We start from the raw sequence: 20802 nt of genomic DNA, 5'->3' as shown, positions 1-20802 counted from the left end.
ATGCACACATACACACATGCACACATACACACATACATACATACATACATACATATAGACACATACATGCATACATATACACACACGCACACATACATACATATATATACACACACATGCACACATACATACATCATATACATATATACACCAATTCATTTGAGATAGTGTCTTTCACCAAATCAGAAGGTAACTATTTCAGCTAAGATGGCCAGCCACTGGTTTTCTAGGACTGCCCATCTCTACTCCTCAGTATGGGGGTTCTAAGCATGCTTAGGTCAGCCATGTTCTGCTTTGATGAGAATTTACACCCAGATTCTCACACTTACATAGCAGCGCTCTTTACTCTCTAAGCCTCTACTGCGATTTCCAAAATACCATATTTTTGTGCTGGGTGGTGGTGGTGGTATACAAACATACATATATACACATACATACACATGCACACATACACACATACACTCATACACATATACACACACATGCACACATACACACATACACACATACATACATACATACATACATACATACACATAGACACATACATGCATACATATACACACACGCACACATACATACATATATATACACACACACATACACACATACTGCACTCAGGAGACAGAGGCAGGTAGATCTCTGAGGGTTCAAGGCCACCCTCATCTACAGACTGAGTTCCAGGACAGCCAGGGCTACACAAAGAAACCCTGCCTCAAAACAAACAAACAAACAATCCCATCTTATTTGTGTTTCCTTTAAGTCAGAATTTTATGTAGCTCTGGCTGGCCTTGAACTCACTAAGCAGACAGGGATGACCCTGAACTCCTGATTCTCCTGCCTTCCATTTCCTCTGCCACCAATTGCTGGGATTATAGGCATGTGTCACTATAGCTGGCTTTAAAATGCTTTCAACATTTCTTTTGATTCCTTCAAAATTATATTAATAAACATTCTACTAATTATAGTCATACTTTAAAATTAATGTGAACATGAGTAAACAAAAAAATTAGTTATGCACTGGGCGGTGGTGGCACACGCCTTTAATCCCAGCACTTGGGAGGCAGAGGTAGGCGGATTTCTGAGTTCGAGGCCAGCCTGGTCTACAGAGTGAGTTCCAGGACAGCCAGGGCTACACAGAGAAACCCTGTCTCGGGGAGCTGGGGGGAACCAATGGGTGAAAAAAAAGTGCATAAGCAAAAGCAACTTGAGGAGGAAGGAGGAAGGAGTTTATCTGGCTTTCAGGCGATAGCCCATGGTCCGGGAAAGCCAGAGCAGGAACTCAAGCCAAGAACCTGGAAGCTGGAATGAAGCAGAGGACGGTGGGGAAAAGCCGTTTAGTGGCCTGTTCACTTAACTCTCAGGACTCAGGACCACCTTCCCAGGGCTGGTCTCAGCCAGAGGGCAGGGTCTGCCCTCCTTAATCAGAAAAATTCCCCTAAGGCTTGCCTGGAGACCTGTCTGATTGGAGCATTTGCTCCATCAACGTTCTGTCTTCCCAGAGACAACTTGACACAGCTGGAGTCCTCAGAGAGGAGGCAGGGAGCCTCAGATGAGAAAATGCCTCCATGAGATCAGGCTATAAAACAGCCAGTGAGCAGTGCTGCTCCCCTGTACCCTCTGTATCTGCTCCACCGCCAGGATCCTGTCCGCACTGCTTGTGCTGTTGTATGAGGCGGAGAGCAAAAGAAACCTTTTCTTTTCCAACTGGCTTGTGGTTGTGCTGTATGATCACAGCAGTGGTAACCCTGAGGCACAGATGGCCTCGGCTTGTGTCAAGTGGACAAGCCACTAATCAGCGCCGGTGCTGCGAGGTGGGGTTTTAGAATTGTGAAAATCACTTAGAAATTAAAAACTTATTTATGGGATCTCTCTCTCTCTCTCTCTCTCTCTCTCTCTCTCTCTCTCTCTCTCTCTCTCTCTCTCTCTCTCTGTGTGTGTGTGTGTGTGCGCGCACGTGCGCACGCATGCTTGACTGTTTTCATATCCTATGGCACCATGTAGACATCATAGGATAACTTTATGGAGTCAGCTCTCTCCTGCCCCTTGGTCGGCCCAGAACTCTTGGTGGTCAGGTTTGGCAGCAAGCCTTTCTCCTAGTCGAGCCATTTCGTCAGCCTTTTTACTCAGTTCCTTTTTAGAAGATGCTAGAGATCTATCTTTCTGATAACTCTGACAATCAGATGGGTCCCCACAGTTTTTCTTTCGATGTTTGTTTGTTTGGGAGAGGGTCTTTTGTAGCCTCGGCTAGCCTCAAGCTTCCTGTGTGATCAAGGGTGACTCTGAACTTCTGACCCTCTGCCTCCATCTCCTTGTGTTGGGATTCCAAGCATATTCAGTTGACTGGTAGGGTGCCTGCACGGGATGTGGAAGGCCGTGACTCAATGCCCTCTGCCATCACAAGGAAGCAACCCATACTTTGCCTTTAGCAGACTTGGTTTTGGAAGCAGAGGCACTTTGGAAATGCTATTTTAACAAAAGAGCTGCAGTTAGGGTCCCAGACCAACTTAAAACCCAATGATCTCTCCATTTCATCATAGTCTTGCTACATGATGAAAGCTTAAATATTTCTTTTTATTTATTTGAAAAGTTGTTGATACAAGGGTCTCATGTAGCCCAGATTTGCCTCAAACTTCCTATGTAGCTTAGGCTGGTCTTGAATTCTTGCTTGTAATTCCTGAGTGCTGGGATGCAATCATGATCTACTGTGTCCACTGACCTAAGACTTTTTTTTTAATGAGAGAAAATCTGGAAATCGTAGTAAAGGCACAGTAGCAACACTTTGTTTCTGACATGGGAGGACCTCCCTACATTGCCCAGGCTGGCCTAGGGCTCACAGTTCTCTTTGCCAGTTACCCAAAAGCTGAGATTAGCTAGCAAGACTGTGGGAACAGGACTGAGGGTTGGGGGTAAGAGGCGATGGAGTCACGTGACGAATCATAGGCCATCCAAATCAGGACACCAGCTTCAGGGTGCAGATATGAGTTTATTGTCAGGCCCATAAGCCGTGTGGTGTTTGAGCCAATCCCAAGCCCCTAAACCATTGGCCAATCATATTTCACCGCATCATGCTCCAATGAAAGCCCTGCTTAATAAGGTACCTCAGGAGTTGGGACAGTATTGTCACCATGAGAATGGGGGAAGCAGCCATTTCCTTAGCCTCGGTCCGTTTTTGCTGTCTCACAGATGTGCCGGAAGCCATAGATCTCCTATGGCTTAGGTCTCCTGTGGCTTAAGGCAGCTCAGGACTCTTTGAGCGGTCGCCAGAGCCTGTGTGGTGCCTCGCTCTCCACCTCACTTGCTCTCCATCTCACTTTTTTCCTTCACAAGGTTGACCTCCACATCCCCCAACAAAAGACTTTTTTAAGATTTGGTTTTTCGAGACAGGGTTACTCTGTGTAGCCCTGGCTGTCCTGGAACTTACTCTGTAGACTAGGCTGGCCTCGAACTCAGAAGTCTTCCTGCCTCTGCCTCCCAAGCACTGGGATTAAAGGCATGCGCCACCACTGCCCTGTGATTTTAAGAATATTTTTTTAAAGATTTATTTATTTATTATATGTTAAGTACACTGTTGCTGTCTTCAGACACTCCAGAAGAAGGCACCATCTCATTACAGATGATTGTGAGCCACCATGAGGTTGCTGGGATTTGAACTCAGGACCTTTGGAAGAGCAGTCAGTGCTCTTAACCGCTGAGCCATCTCTCCAACCCCCAAGAATTTTTTAAAGTTCTATTTTATTTGTCTGCTTTACGTTTGGGTATATGCTTGTATGTGTGTGACCATGCATGTAGTGGTCTGAGGGCAACTTACAAGATTTAGTTCTCCCGTCCACTCTAGGCTCACTTGGCAACAGGTACCTTTAATCATCTCACCCCTCTGACAAGGCTTACCTGGGTAGGCTTTATATTAACTAGCAACATCCTCAGAGTAAACATGAACCAAACTTATTTTCAAACCAGGGTACTATTCCTTCTTTTTATAGGATGTTATTTTTAAGCTGTCTGGAATAATGAACAACGTGCAGCTGATAATGACTCGGTATAATATCGACAGTGCGTCCCTGGGCCAGAAGAGCTCCGTCTCAGAAGGCCAGAAGAAGAAGAGAAAGGATTTCTTAGAAAAGATTGCCATGTGTGTGAAGAATAGTGAAATTAGAGAAAGGACTCTCTACAAGATTCTATCCTGGCTAGAAGAATGGAGTAAGTGTGGAGAAGGCTCCAGAGGGAAGGAACAAAGTTAAGGAAAGAGGAGAGAAGTGAATCAGGATGTGGGAGGACTGGCCCATCAAGGAGGAAGAAGACCCAGCTGTTGGGGGGAAGTGGACTCGAGGGTTTAAACCTCGGTTATATTTTCATAACTTACTGATTTAACTGTTTGGTGTTCTAGTCCAAGTTTCTTCCTATAAAAGGGAAAAGGCTCAGGATAACAATAAATACAAGCTAACTTTTTTTCTTTTTTTAAGATTTATTTATTATTATAAATGAGTACACAGAAGAAGGCATCAGATTTCATTACGGGTGGTTGTGAGCCACCATGTGGTTGCTGGGATTTGAACTCACAACCTTCAGAAGAGCAGTCAGTGCTCTTACCCACTGAGCCATCTCACCAGCCCCGCTAACTTTTTTTTAAAGATATATTAATTTTTGGTTTTTCGAGATAGGGTTTCTCTGTGTAGCCCTGGCTGTCCTGGAACTCACTCTGTGGACCAGGCTGGCACCTCAAACTCAGAAATTTGCCTGCCTCTGCCCACCAAGTTCTGAGATTAAAGACGTGTGCCACCACTGCCCAGCTATTTATTTATTTATTTATTTATTTATTTATTTATTTATTTATTTATGTGAGTACACTGTAGCTGTGCAGATGGCTGTGAGACTTCATGTGGTTGTTGGGAATTGAATGTTTTAGGACCTCTGCTCGCTCCTGTCAGCCCCTGCTCGCTCCAGTCAACCCAAATACAAATACAAGATAACTATTCCCCAATGGAACTATGTTGTATAGTTACAAATTATCATAAGCCTATGTGGATATATTTAGTTTGTTTCCACCATAAGCTGGTTTTCTTTTATCCTCTTCAAGATTTTGTTCTGTCTGAGGTGGCTGCCATTAATATGGATGAGTATCATCACTGGATTGCCAAGATGGAGTTGATGCCAGCAATGCTGAAAGGGATCAACAATAATGTCGATTCTATGATCCAAATGACCTTATTCCTCATCGAAGAAAAGAAGAGAATGAAGAAAAAAACATGTAAGGCTACTTTGTAATACTTGGGAATGGAGTTTAATTATTGGGGGATGGAGAGATGGCTCTGTAGTCAAGAGCACTGGGTGCTCTTCCAGAGGTCCTGAGTAACATTCCTAGCAACCACATGGTGGCTCACACCATCTGGAGCTCTGGTTCTAATGGGAATGCCTTCTTCTGCATACATGCAGACAAAACTCTCATACACATAAAATAATAATAGACAAAAATTTATTGAGGTATTGTTGCGGGAAATATTAAAAAAGAAGTCACCCCGTAAACTCTCTTGCCCGCCGATAGCTGCCAGCCACATCACTATGTCCTGGTGGGGTCCCGCTATCTTCTCCCAGATAACAAGATCACCTCTAGCTTACATGCAAAGCTCCACACACCCCACAATCAGTCATCTAGCACCTAGTTACCCGGTAAAAACATGACTCTTTTTAGGGTTTCTCTGTGTAGCCCTGGCTGTTCTGGAACTCACTGTGTAGACCAGGCTGGCCTCAAACTCAGAAATCTGCCTGCCTCTGCCTCCCAAGTGCTGGGATTAAAGGCATGCACCACCACCGCCCTGCGAAAACTTAATTTTAATCTCTCATTCCCGCCTCTTCTATTGGAACTAGTTCTAATCTTAGAACATCTGACTCTGATCTCTTTAAGGCTTAATCCTAAATCTATTATAATAGAGAGGTTGCTGTACTAACATTGTGGTTCCAGTCTCTATACTCACAGCTACATGAAGCCCCAGAAGAACTGCTAGGGTCATGGTTACCGATTCTCTTTTTATATGGTTTTTACCTTCTATTTCATTTAGAAAGGAAGAGTCTGTATGGTATAGGAGCTGGAGGGTTAATTGGGCCAGCACACAGGAATTATTTCATAAGACATCAGGGTGCACACAAGGGGTTAAGCCAGTTCTGCAAGCCCACCATCTATTTGTTGGTGGAAACAGGTATTTGCTGCTGTCTGAGTGATTTACACCTAGGATGCTGCTACAGAGATGACTTTTATCTGCTGGAACTTGTCTAATGCACAGGCCCTGTCCTGAGACTGACCACAGGTTGAGGAGACCATCTGCAGAACTTAGGATTGAAGGTGTGTGGCCTCAGAGAGTTCTGGTAATTGGTTAGAACTGTGCTCAGGTCTACCTCACAGATTTAGTCTAGCCATTAGTAAGCAAAGGTTAAAAACCATGTCAGGCCACCAGGGACCTGGAAGAGCAATTTTGGTCATATTCTATATTATATTGCCAGTTTGGGAGCTAATCTGCCAGGTCAGCTTTTGGGTCTATGTGGAATGTCTCACTTATCGGGAGCAGAGTCATCAGGACAAGGGGAAGCATGGTGCACATGAAGCCTGAGGATCTGGGGTCTTTTTTACTGTCTATTTGTCTGCCGACAAGGGAGCCTTCTTGATATGAGGGGCATGGATCCAGGATGAGATGCCATTTACTCTGACAGCCATAGGGGTGGTTAGGAGGACGAGGTAGGGTCCTTTCCACCTAGGCTCAGAACTTCTGGCACAATGAAGTCTCACATACACTGTGTCTCTGTCCTGGAAATGGTGTGGCACTTGGAGGTCACCAGGCTTGCCTCTGGAGGCGCTCGAGAGCCTTTAACCTGGCAAGGAGGGTGGTGGAGTAAGAAGACTCATTTACTAGGAAGCTCAAAGGGTGCGAGCTAAAATTTCTCCAGAGTATTTCCAGCTCGGAAAAGGGCAGAGGGAAAAAAGACTGTCAAGTCTATTATGCCAGTTTCAATTGACAATTTGGTCAAAGTCTCTTTTATGGTTCTATTTTTTTTCTTAATCTGTCCTGAGCTTTGGGATCTGTAAGCACATTAGCCAATCCCTGACTTACCTGGGCAACAAAACCAGGTCTGTGGTCTGACCCAGTTACCTTAGGTAGATCAAACCATGGAAAAATTTCTTCTATCATCTTCTTAGCCACTACTTGAGCTGTTTTTTTCTCATAGGGGAAAGTCCATCTAGAGAAGGTATCTATAAACACTAAAAGATATTTGTTACCATATCTGGCGGGTTTAATTTCAGTGAAATCAGCTTTTCAATGTTCACCAGTGTATGGAGCCATCCCACAGCTCCATGAACCTGGATTCCCTCAGGCAGAAGTTTAAAGAACCTGGAAAAATATAGGGTCGAAAAACAAGAGAATGGAGGCCAAGTAGCGTTCGTATCAAGGCATTACTTTACTTAGAAATATTCAGAAAATATATATAGGCACAGGGAAAACTGAAACCGAATCTCTAGGTACAAGATATTTGCATAACATAAACACTGCAGCAGAGCCGGGCGTGGTGGCGCACGCCTTTAATCCCAGCACTTGGGAGGCAGAGGCAGGTGGATTTCTGAGTTCGAGGCCAGCCTGGTCTACAGGGTGAGCTCCAGGACAGCCAGGGCTACACAGAGAAACCCTGTCTCGAAAAACCAAAAAAAAAAAAAAAAAAACACTGCAGCAGACATTAGACTCCAGAGTCCCCAGCAACTCAAAGTCTCCAGGCAGGTAGGCTCATATCTCAGTGTGACTTCCAGGCAGTTCTTCTTCTAAGGCAGACTGACAGTCTGTAGAGGGCTATTGTCTTGGCCCCACAGGTGGCTGCCTCTAAGCAGAGGCTGCCAGAATCCAATGGCTGAGCTGGAGAGGGGAGGCAACATTTCCTCCCTGTTTATTTAGACAATATCAGGGCTAAGGCATAATCAAAGAACACAATCTTGCACGGGAATTTTCATGGTGCTTTGATGAATATCATCTGTGGAGTAGTATCTACTGGCCAATGTCTTACCTGTCCTTGAGGTCACGTGCATCTAGTTTGAATCCTACAAACCGGGTTCATTTCGTGTTTTTTCAAAAACACAGCCACTAAGCGCATGCCTCTGTATTGGGTTGATTATTGCCATAGACCTAGCCCATGAAACACAGGTTTTCAAAATGCACCCTCCTTCTGTGCACCTAATGTCAAGACATGCCTTTAATCGCCTGCAAAGTCCATGTGCTGCCACTGTCTCTCTGAAAAAAATGCCTTCTTTGAAGTTCTCACAAGGTTGCTCACCATTGTGCTGGAGATGAGTGTAGGCACCTGATTGAGCTGCAAATTACCAGCTCCGACTCTGGGACATTTTTACCTAGAAAACAGGCCTCAATTCAAAACCAAATTAGTAATTTGGTTTTAGTAATTAGTAACAAAAGAAAAAGAAAGAAAAAAGACTTTTTAGCAGTGTGTTTAAGCACATTTGCTAAGAAGGCTGTGGATTTGAGTCCACCTGGCGTATTAGTTTTTCAGGAAGCCAATGCACTTTATCCTCTTTCTGAGAAAAAATACACATGGACCTTCTGCCCCAGACCAAGACAGGATCTAGGCCATGCCAGGCATTGGTGAGCGGGTCTCTCCATCTTACAATGGCATATGAACTTGAAGTGTTAGGTGGCCAATGTTGGTCTACCACAGACTGACCTTTGATGTCAGTCTGCAAAAAGTTTAAAACAAATAACACAAAGGTGAGGTGCATCTTTGAAGATCTAGGAGGATACAGGTCTCCCCCGCCCTTTGGTTTTGAAAAGCCAGTTTTTAAGAGGGTGATGGGCTAGTTCCACTATTCTTTGTCCCATTGAGTTATACGGAATTCCAGTTTTATGTTTGATGTCAAATTCTTTACAAAAAGACATAAAGTTTTTGCCAGAGTAAGCTGGTCCATTGTCTGCCTTAGTTACTTTGGGTAAGCCCATAACATTAAAGGCTTGTAAACAATGATCAATTACATTTCTAGAGGCTTCTGCTATATGCAGTGGGGCAAATACAAATCCTGAACAAGTGTCAATACAGACATGTATATATTTAAGCTTTCCAAATTCTGCATAATGAGTTACATCCATCTGTGAAATATGATTGGGCATAAGTCCTCTTGGATTTACCCCTAAATGCGAGACTGGAGATAAAATAACACACTTAGGGCATTGTTTTACAATCATTCTTGCTTGCTCTTTGGAAATTTTATGTTTAAGCCTCAGAGTCTGGCTAGACAGATGGAATTTATTGTGATCCTGTTTAGCTAATGCAACAGGATCTGAAACCAAAACTTCTCCTACCAGAGCTCAGTCAATAAGATTATTGCCTCTGGCTAATGGTCCAGAAATGCCAGAATGGGTTCATATATGACCAATATAAAACTGATTTTTTTTCATGCAATAATGATATTTTGTAATTGTAAAAATAAGGACCCTGCTGTGGTATTAAAATTAAATGTACCACATGTTTCTAACAAAGGAACTGACTGCGCAATGTATAAGTTGTCAGTGAAACAATTAAAAGCATCAGATACAGCCTGAAACACCTTTAATATTGCTGTTAATTCAGCTAATTGAGCTGAGAGACCAGGAGTTTCTGTAACTACCTGTTGATTATTCATAAGATATCCAGCTTGTCCTGGATATCTTAGATATTTAGAGGAGCTGTCAGTAAATATCACAAGGGCATTACTCAAAGGCTGTAAGGAAATCATGTTAGGAAATATCACTTCGTGCACATTTAAGAACTTTATCAGTTTATCCTGAGGATAATGATTATCTATAATTCCTTGAAATCCTATCTAAGCAAGCAACCAGTCAGGAATCTTGCTCTAAAGTAAAAGGCTGAATGATAACATCTGGCTCTTTACCAAAATAAGTCAGTGCTTGCTTTCTACCAAGCACAATCATGTTTACTACCGCCTCATAATATGGCAAGATATTACATTTAGGAGATATCCTTGTATGTATCCACATGAGAGTTGCTTTTTGCCACAACAACGCTGTAGGACCATGAGTTGTGTTGAAGATTAACAAATGCAAAGGTAAAGAATAATCAGCCAGGCAGTGGTGGTGCATGCCTTTAATCCCAGCACTTGGGAGGCAGAGGCAAGTGGATTTCTGAGTTTGAGGCCAGCCTGGTCTACAGAGTGAGTTCCAGGACAGCCAGAGCTACACAGAGAAACCCTGTCTCGAACCCCCCGCAAACAACAACAACAAAAACAAAAAACAAAAAAGAATAATCTATGTAAGTAACAAATTGATTTTCAATAGCTTTTTCTACCTGTTGTAAAGCTGACATTCCTTCTTTAGTTAAAAATCTAGGAGAATTTGGATCAGAATTACCTCTGAGAATATCAAATAAAGGTTTCAATACTCCTGTAGTAAGCTTTAGATATGGATGAAGCCAATTGATATTACCTAATAATTTTTGAAAATCATTTAAGGTTTTTAATCTGTCTCTACGAATAACTATCTTTTGGGGAATAACAGCTTGGTCTGTGAGTGTAAAGCCTAAGTAATCATACGGATGCTGAGTCTGCACCTTTTCTGGAGCTGTCTGCAGTCCCTTCTCAGCTAGGACAACGTGTAAGTCTCTATAACATAGAAGCACATCCTGAGGATTTTTTCCTGATAATAGGACATCATCTGTGTAGTGGGAAATATATATCATTGGCCACTTTTTCCTCTAGGATCAATGACTTGTGCCACAAATTTTTGAGATAACGTAGGACTATTAGCCATGCCCCGAGGAAGGACTGTCCATTGATATCTTTTCATAGGTTCTTTAAAATTAACAGATGGAACACTAAAAGCAAATCTCTCACAATCCTCAGGGTGCAAAGGAATTGTAAAGAAACAATCCTTTAAATCCATAACTATCTTAAAAAATCCTTTTGGAATTGCCACCGGAGATGGAAGTCCAGTTTGCAATGTTCCCATAACCACCATATTTCATTTACCTTTCTTAGATATTGTAACAGTCTCCATTTACCTGATTTTTTTCTTGATGACAAATATTGGCATATTCCACAGGCTTCCCTCAGATATCCTGCTTCCAATTGCTCCTGCACTAGCAAAGAAGCAGCTTCTATCTTTTCTTGAGATAAAGACCACTGATCAACCCACACTGGAATATTATTAATCCACTGACTTTTATCTGCATGGGGCACAGGCAAGATAGTGTCCATCATGGAAAATGTTTCAAACCTTTACTATTAGAATGAAGCTTAGGGCCTCTAGATGTTCTAATGTCCTGTTTTGACCTCTAAATAGCTAACTCACTAGGGCTGCACAAGATAAGACCCATTTGTGAAAATAAATCTCTCCCCCACAGAGTAACAGGCAGATTTGACATAACATAAGGTTGAATCTGTCCTGAATTACCTTCTTTATCTCTCCAGGTTAAAAGCTTAGAGCTTCGTTTTGGGTTATTGGCATAACCAATTCCTTGAAGATGAGTAATTGTTTCAGTCAAAGCCCAAGTTGAGGGTCAATACTGGCCTCTAATGACAGTTACATCAGCTCCGGTGTCTATTAAACCTTTGATGCTTTTTCCTTCAGTAATTAATTTAAGATTAGGCCTTTTATTGGTGATAGATTGTACCCAGTATACTTCAGAAGAACCAAAACAACTCTGTCCTCTCTTATCTCTAACAGAATTAGAAGGCATTGGATACAGAGAGACTAAAATAAGTTGAACAATTCTCTGATTAGCAGGTACTGTAATGACACCATGAGGTGAGGAAGCCATGATCTTAATCTCCCCCTGAAAATTGCGGTCAATAACACCTGGATAAATCTGCAATCCATTCACAATCGCACTACTTTTTCCTACAACAAATCCCCAAGTCTCTGTGGGCAAAGACCTAAAAACTCCAGTGGGCAGAATTTGAACTCCCATTTCTGGTGTTAGTACTGTGTGGCAGGTGGAATATAGGTCCACTCCTGCACTTCCTGGGGTTGCCCTGAAAAGTTCAAAAATGGATCTCCCTGGCTGGGTGGTAGCCTCATGGCCCCATATGCTGCCTGTTGTTTTAAGAAGGGGGCCTGGGGCTGGCCCCTCCATTCGTTTCCCATCCAGGTATTGTCTTGAAAGCCTTTTTTAAAATCTACAATCTTTGGCCCAATGCTTCCCTCTCTTGCTACGAGGGCAAATTTTCAGGGCGGCACCTGATTGCTGCCTGCTTGTGTTTCCTGATTTCTTAGGGCAATCATTTTTAAAATGACTTGGACTTCCACATATATTACATTTTTTAATCTCCTACCTTTGCACCAGGATTTCTAGAATACTAGTTCCCTGCAATGCAGCTGCCATAGCTAAACCCTGATTACAGGAAGGTCCAATATCTGTACAAAGGCAAATATATCCAGATAAACCCATTTGACCCTTGTGTGGTTGAATAACTGCTCTGCACGCTGTATTATTGTTCTCATAAGCTAGCTGTGTAATAAGCGGACCGTCCGTGTGAGAACCTCCAAGGATTCTGCCAGCAGCTTGTAACCTGGCTATGAAATTTTGAAAGGGCTTCTCTGGACCTTGTCGGATGCCAGCTAGGCTTCTACTAACCTCACCTTTCGTAGGTAATTGTATCCAAGGCTGTCTTGCTGCCATCACAATTTGTGCATATATCCCAGCAGGATACTCAATTTGTCTACCATTTCCTCCATACTGTCCTTCTCCCAGGAGCATGTCTAGATTCCATTCTGGACTACCTGACTGAGCATTTAGTGCAGCCAACCTCTTGCTAATCTCTTGCCATTCTGAGCTCCAGAGCAAAAAATCACCGGCTTGCAATGTAGCCTTACACAAGGTTCTCCAATCTTGAGGCGTTAGATTTGACTCTATAATATTGCCCAGAAATGCCTGTGTAAACGGGGCATTTGGACCATATTGAGTCACCGCTTCTTTTAAATCTTTAATCACCTTGAATTCTAAGGTCTGATGGAGTCTGTATCTCTCATTACCTTGATCCTGCCCTTCCACTACGGGAAACACTAGCAGTCCTGAAGTGTCCTGCCCGCTTTCGCGAGCCTGATAGATTGCTCTCTCTAAAGGCGAATGTCTCCAGACAGCTGTCCTTCTTTCTGCCTGATACTGCCTTTAGCTCATTCAACTCATTATTCAATTTCTGTAACTTGATTTCAAACTCTAATTTACTTAATTGTGAATCTCTCTGAGCCTTCTCTCTTATCAGAGAAGAAGCAGATGATACACTGGTGGACTTAGAGGTAGTGTATGACCGCTGTCTCTTTCCACGAGACCTAGTGAATCTGCTTTCTGAGGAAGAATTTTGGCACTCATCACTTCCCGTGTATCTGTGCTCTTTGAGCTGTCTGGGTCTGTGCTTTCTGAGCTCATAGGCTCCATTCGCTTTCTGATTCTTCCTTCCTCTTCTCTTTCTCCTCTATGATTTCCATAACAAGAGCCCAAAGATGGAGAGTGAGTCCATCCGCCTTACTATTTCTTAGAGCTCTCCCGATTTTTTCCCAAGTCTTTTTATTTATCACTCTTACTTCTTGAAGCCATGAACAACAAACTTCTATCTCATCTGAGAGGTCTTTAATGCCTATCTACTCTTATTCCTCTTGTTTTGAGCAGCTTATCTGCATTCTGTATCACGAAACATTTAACCCCATACTCACTGTCAATTCCCTAGGTGAATCAGGCGCTGGGTCAATGCCAACTCAGCCTAGCCCCATACCCTTCTCACACGGAAAAACTTCTACAATATAAAAATATGGCTACTGCTAGCATCAATATTACCTATCATGTAGAATGGTGTATGACCTTTTCTCCTTTTCTTCTTAATTTCCTTTTAAGCAGAGCTCTGCGTGACAGTGTGCCCTATATTTTTCCTCTGTACCTGAGTCCCTGAGTCTGGGTGTCATCTGTATGGAGCCATTCCGCAGCTCCATGAACCTGGGTTCCCTCAGGCAGAAGTTTAAAGAACCTGGAAAAATATAGGGTCGAAAAACAAGAGAATGGAGGCCAAGTAGCGTTTGTATCAAGGCTTGGCTTTACTTAGAAATATTCAGAAAATATATAGGCACGGAAAAACTGAAACCGAATCTCCAGGTACAAAATATTTGCATAACATAAACACTGAAGCAGACATTAGACTCCAGAGTCCCCAGCAACTCAAAGTCTCCAGGCAGGTAGGCTCATATCTCAGTGTGACTTCCAGGCAGCTCTTCTAAGGCGGACAGACAGTCTGTAGAGGGCTATTGTCTTGGCCCCACAGGTGGCTACCTCTAAGCGGAGGCTGCCAGAATCCAATGGCTGAGCTGGAGGAGGGAGGCAATACACCAGGTCTCTGGCCTCTTAGGCCAGCCCCCTTAAGGGCCCTGGAAGAGGAGGCATTGAAAAGTTCGCAGGCATTACAAGTCTTAAAAATGGTTTCAGTCATTTTAGAGAGTCCTAGTATATGATAAGGAGACTGTTTTACCAGTTCTTGCATCTTTTTAGATCCTAGATGGGTTAAGCAGTGTAGCTGACCAAGACATTTTTCAGCTTCAAGCTGGGGTAAGATATATTTCTCAGTTCCGGTCTCTCTCATTCCATATGGTGATTCTGCCTGGTGCCTGGTATCCTGTGTCTAGCATTCTCTTGTGGTCCTCAGGAGTGTATTTAAAGGGGCCAGGTCTCCCAGTATCTGGATCAGCTATCATTATCAGAATATTTAGTCCTTGGGCTGCTCTGTTGGCCTCAGCATCTGCCTGCTGGTTCCCTCTAGCCACCCGGTCATTGGTATGCTGGTGACCTGGGCACTTTGTCTGGCAGGTGGATGGCCTCTAGGAGTGCTAAGATCTCAGCTCTGTTTTAAACATCTTTTTTTTTTAATCAGAGGTGAGCAGCCCTCTTTGTAGATGGTGCCATTGATGTGGGCTGTGGTGAAGGCATACCTGCTGTCTGTGTAGATGTTGACCCTCTCTCTGCCCCTTAGCCAGTCGCAGGACTTGAGTCAAAGTTATTAATTCTGCTTGCTGAGCCGAGGATTTCTCAGGCAGACTGTTAGCCCAGATGATTTTTCACAATCGCCGCCCCCTCTTATCTTTAACCAAGTAACTGCTGTCATCTGTATACCAGTCTACAGCCCCTGGCACCTAGCATGTGAGTTTGCAAGGACATATTTGGACTACCTCCGAGTTAGGGGTGCCAGGAGACAATGCAGGGGGCAGGAGACTGGCTTCCTTGAAGCTTTCACCTCAAATATTGCTGTCACACAAAGTCTGAGTGGCAGTGGGGGTATCTCCCCGGTCCCTGTTGGAAAACAATATCTTTAACAGCTTGTATCATGTCCAAGTCAAATATTTTTTCTGGTGGCCATCTTACATTAAAGGCAGGCCATTTATGCCAAGATCCCTTTTTAACTTTAACCAAGAGATTGTGAACTCGGTCTCTAACTTCTGTCCAGTGGTCTAGAGTCAAAGTCAGTTGGGTCACAATAGTCTGTCCCATCGTCAAAGTCCATATATACACACACACACCAAAACGACAAAGGAAACAGAGAACAAAAAGCCTGAAGCACACTCAGCCACTCTGAGAGCGTTGAACTGAAAGAAACCGAGATGGGTGGGGCCTCGGAGTGCTGCTCCACTCAACCAAAGTGTGGCACTCCTCCAAAATACCCGTGGAGGGCTCCTGTACGTCTCTGCTTCCTGGGGCGTCCCCCAAGCACAGTGACCGGCAATCCCACTGATTGCAACTGGCCAGGCTAAAAAGCACTGTACCAACAGTCACAAAACAGACTACAGCACAAAACCACGAAACTGAAAGTAACAGCGAAAGTAAAAGATGAGACGGACAGACACAAGGAGGTCCAGATCTGAGCTTACTTCCAAGAGAGTTCTTGTCGGTCGGGGTGGTCGCAAATCCCAGATGAGCCCCCAAATGTGAGATTCCCTGAGGGACCCCCCCCCCACTCAAATCCTGGGAGTGACAACCCCACATACCACCAAGACAAGGACTTGATGCAATCTGCAAGAGGCATTTTATTCCAGCTGGCCGGGGCAAGACTCATATCCCTCTCATATCCCTCACACGGGTAGAGGAGTCTGGCCCTGAGCAAGGTCTTAGGCAGCTTTGTATTTCTGTGCAGTTGCTGGGGCAAAAGGGAAGACTGGGGTAAGGGGAAGGTATGGGGTGGTTTCTGATTGGTGCTGGCTCGTGCTAGGATCCAGGGGCGGGCTAGCTACCTGGCAATTGTTTTGGGCCAGGTTGTTTCTGGGTTCTCGGGCCAAGTCATCTTGGTTCTCTTGTTTTTGGCCTCCCGTTGAGTCTAACCAATGGCTAAGTTCCCACAGTACAGCTTGAAAACTTAATTTTAATCTCTCAGTTTCACCTTTAAGTTGTGAGGTTAAGCAACCTGTGCTTTCCAGCACTTCTATACCTGCATTGAGGGCAATGTCTATTAAATATTTCCCTTTTTGCATCTTGGTGGGGGGGTTTTGTTTTTTGTTTTGGTTTTTGGTTTTTCAAGGCAGGGTTTCTCTGTATTGCCCAGGCTGCCCTGGAACTCACTGTGTAGACCAGGCTGGCCTCAAACTCAGAAATCTGCCTGCCTCTGCCTCCCAAGTGCTGGGATTAAAGGCGTGCACCACCACTGCCCAGCTCTGTTTTTGTTTTTATTAACATAGAGTCTCAAATAGCCCAAGCTGGCCTTGAACTTCCTAGGTAGCTAAGGGTCACCTTGAACCCTAAATCTTCCTGTCACTACCTCTCAAGTCCTGGAATTACAACTGTATAGCACCATATCCAATTCATCTTTTATATGTCTATAAGCTTTTCATTTTTTATGTGTATGGGTGTTTTGCCTGCATGTATGACTGTGCACCACATGCTTGCTAGATGCCCATGGAGGCCAACTAGAACTGGAGTTGTGAATGACTGTGAGCTCCATGTGGGTCCTGGGAATTGAAACCAGTACCTCTGAAAGAACAGGTGGTCCTCTTAACTGTTGAGCATCTCTGCAACTCCTTTTATTTTATTTTATTTTATTTTTTTCAAGACATATTTTCTCTATGTAGCTCTGGCTGTCTTGGAACTCTGTAGATGAGGCAGACCTCAAACGCATAGAGATCTCCCCATCTATGCCTCCCAAGTGCTGGGATTTAAAGTGTGCAGCACCACCACTTAGCTCCCTTTTATTTTTTAGCTGGACATAAAGTTGTACATAGTTAGAGGAGTCCATGTGGGATTCCTATGAACGGTTGTTCTGTCTGGAGAGCAACCTGGGATACTTGTGCTTGCAATTTCGAATGAGTGAGTTTATTAAACATGCAACAAGAAAATGTAAAAGACTAGCAATGGCAGTCAGACGGAGTGTCAGGAAGACGGAAGGACAGGCAGACAGAACAGCAGTCAGACAGGAAACATTCTATGTTATCCAGCAGAGCACACTGGCCTGATTGAAAAGTAAACCGAATCTGGGTGGTGATGGTGCACACCTTTGATCCCTGCACTCAGAAGGCAGAGGCAGGCGGATCTCTGTGAGTTCGAGGCCAACCTAACAGCCAGGCCTACACAGAAAAAAACTTATTGAAAAGAGAAGAAAGGAAGGAAAGAAGGAAAGGAAAGGAAACCAAATCCAGGCGTGGTGGCCATGCCTCTAACCCCAGCTGAAACAGGTGGATCTGTGAGTTTGAGATTAGCCTGGTCTTCCATGAAGAGCTCTGGGCCAACCAAGACTACATAGTGAGACCCTGTCTCAATTCCCAACACCCCCAAAAGGAAAGCAAACCATGGAAAACATTACCAATCAGGGCTTTCAACATCGAGCAGAAGTTAACTAAGGAAGGTGAGGTTCGCCTTTTCTACTGTGGTCTCTCCATGTGGATGAGTTTCCAGCTTGCCTTACTATCTGGCTGTGTTTGCACGGTAAGGTCCTTTCTCAGAGGAAGGAACTGCAGCGACAGCGGGACCCTCTGCCCCAGCTGCTTCCTATGTCACTGGCACGGGAGGCACATATTTAGAAGTTCAACAATATAATATTTTAAAAGATTAATTTATTGTATGTCTGTTTGTGAGTATCTGCACATGAGTGTGCCACCCACAGAGCCCAGAGGCAACAGATCCCTGGTGTTAAATAGGTGGCTGCAGGGAACCACACTCAGGTTCTTTAGAGAATAGTCATTTCTTAACTGCTGATCCATCTCTCCTCCTCCCAACATGAGGGCTTGTAAGAGTTTAATTTTTTGAGACAAGTTCTCTCTAAGTAGCTCTGGCAATCCTAGAGCTTGATCTGTAGACCAAGCCAGCTTCAAACTCACAGAGATCCTCCTGCCTCTGTCTCTTGAGTGTGGGGATTAAAGGTGAGTGCCACCATACCTGGCCTAACAATATAGGTTTTTTGTTTTTGTTTTTGTTTTTTGTATTTTTCGAGACAGGGTTTCTCTGTGTAGCCCTGTCTGTCCTGGAACTCACTCTGTAGACCAGGCTGGTCTCGAACTCAGAAATCCATGCCTCTGCCTCCCAAGTGCTGGGATTAAAGGCATGCGCCTCCACTGCCCAGCTTTAGTTTTATAATTTTATATTGTTCTGTCTTGCTGGCTAATGGATATTTGTGGGGCCCAAAACTCACATGGAAAAAAAAAAAAACAGCTAAATACCACGATCTACATCTAAATATCAAGAGGCTTCTGGGAGCACAGTTGGTCATGTGGTCAAAGTCCAGCTGCTGTTTACTCTTTTTAAAATGTATGTGTGTATTCTTTATGTGTTTGGGTGTTTTGCCTGTTTGCATACCACATGCTTGTAGTGCCTGTGGAGACCAGAAGAAGGCATCAGATACTATGACACTGAAGTTCATAGAAGGTTATAAGTCACTGCAGCCAAGTGGGTGCTGGGAATCAAACCCCCCTCCTGAACCATCTCTCCAATCCACCCCGCCCCTAACCACTGAACCATCTTTCCAGTCCACCCTGCCCCTACACCATTTCTTCTTATTTTTAAACAAAAGACTCCAGGGTCCAGAATGGGGACACATGCCCATAATCCCAACATTCAGAAGGCTGGGGCAGGAGGACAGTCCTTAGTTTGTGGCTAGTCTGTCTACATAGAAAGTTCCAGATGAGTCAGAATAATATAGCAAGACCCTGGCTTAGAAGAAAACAAAACAGAACTACAACAAAAGACTCCCAAGAGCTACAGATCAGCAGCAACAAGAAGACCTCAGCCATCTTTAAAGCGAGAGCTGAGCATGCTCACACCTTAACCTTGGAGTGTGAGCCACGGGAACTCAGAGAGACAAACTTCCTGTTGTTTACTAGCCAAAGCATCATGAGCATCATAGACAGACAAAGCTACACTGTGCTTTAGATCAGGTAAGAGACCTATACTTATCTGGGCTTGTTATTTCTTTGTGTGAGTTTGACTTATCTATCAGTGCCATTTCATCCTGATCTAGAAATCATTTTTGGTCTCTCTTTTTTGTAAAGATTTACTTTTTTGTTTTGTTTTGTTTTGTTTTTTGAGACAGGGTTTCTCTGTGTAGCCCTGGCTGTCCTGGAACTCACTCTGTAGACCAGGCTGACCTCGAACTCAGAAATCTTCCTGCCTCTGCCTCCCAAGTGCTGGGATTAAAGGTGTGCATCACCACTGCCTGGCCAATTTACTTATTTTTATGTGTAGGGATGTTTTGCCTGCATATGTGTCTCTATACCACATGTGTACCTGGTATCCTCAGAGGCCAGAAGAGAGCGTTGTACACTCTGAAACTGGAGTTTTATAAACAGCTATGAGCTACCATGTAGGTGCTGGGAATCTCTGCAGCATCTGGTCTTAGAAAGCAAGGGTGTTAGGAAAAAATAAAATAAAATTCAGTTTTTATTTGGGAATATCACTTACTTTTTTTCTTTTATTAAATATTTTCTTTATTTACATTTCAAATGTTACCCCCTTTCCTGGTTGATCATTTACTTTTTTGTTTAGATTTATTTATTATAACTGTCTTTAGACACACCAGAAGAAGGCATCAGATCTCATTATAGATGGTTGTGAGCCACCATGTGGTTGCTGGGATTTGATCTCAGGACCTCTGGAGGAGCAGTCAGTGCTCTTAACTGCTGGGCCATCTCTCCAGCCTGATTGTTTACTTTTAAATGCACTTTATTTTCTTTTTTTAAGAGCAGTTTTAGGTTTTGAGGGAGGAAAAAGCAGAGTTCCTGTGTGTGTGTGTGTGTGTGTGTGTGTGTGTGTGTGTAGCCCTGGCTGTCAAAAACAGAGTTCTTGAATGCTGTCCCATTGTTTCCCTCATTAGTGTCTTGTATCAGTGTGTAGTGAGATGATTCCGTGAGGAAGAGCACTGCCTGAGTGCTCACATGGCCACAGCTGTGTATAATCCCAGTCCCAGGGGATCTGATGTCTTCTTCTGTTTTCCATGGACACTCATATGCATGTGTTCATACACACATATACCTGCACACACAGGATAAATTACATCTTTTAAAATATGTATCTTTAAAATATCTTAAAAAGATTTAAGAAGCCAATGTTAATTGGGTGGTGGCAGTGGAGCATGGTTTTAATACCAGTATTTGGGAGGCAGAAGTAGGAGGATCTCTGTGAGTTTCAGGACAGCTAGGGCTACACAGAGAAACCCTGTCTCATTAAACCAAAAGAAAAAGAGAAGGACGAAGATGAAAATGAAGATGAAGAAGATGAAGAAGGAGAAGACAAAGACAAAGGAGAAGAAGAACAGGAGGAGGAAGAGGAGGAGGAGGAGGAGGAAGAGGAGGAGGGGAGGAGAGGAGGAGGAGGAGA

General features: G+C 43.7%; 1 protein-coding gene across 1 annotated transcript in view; it reads left to right on the top strand.

Moving 5' to 3' along the window:
- Positions 1–20802, top strand: part of LOC116080965 (protein FAM186A-like) — a 38502-nt gene that overhangs the window by 9968 nt on the left and 7732 nt on the right. Inside the window, exons 2-3 of the mRNA XM_031357680.1 lie at positions 3984–4200; positions 5078–5248. Of these exons, the coding sequence (XP_031213540.1) occupies positions 3984–4200; positions 5078–5248 (388 nt within the window). The remainder of the gene's footprint in view (positions 1–3983; positions 4201–5077; positions 5249–20802) is intronic.

This window comes from Mastomys coucha, unplaced genomic scaffold (genome assembly GCF_008632895.1).
Source record: "Mastomys coucha isolate ucsf_1 unplaced genomic scaffold, UCSF_Mcou_1 pScaffold11, whole genome shotgun sequence".
In the NCBI taxonomy this organism is placed as follows: Eukaryota; Metazoa; Chordata; class Mammalia; order Rodentia; family Muridae; genus Mastomys; species Mastomys coucha.
Note: the sequence above shows the minus strand (reverse complement) of the source record. Positions and strands in the feature narration are given on the sequence as shown.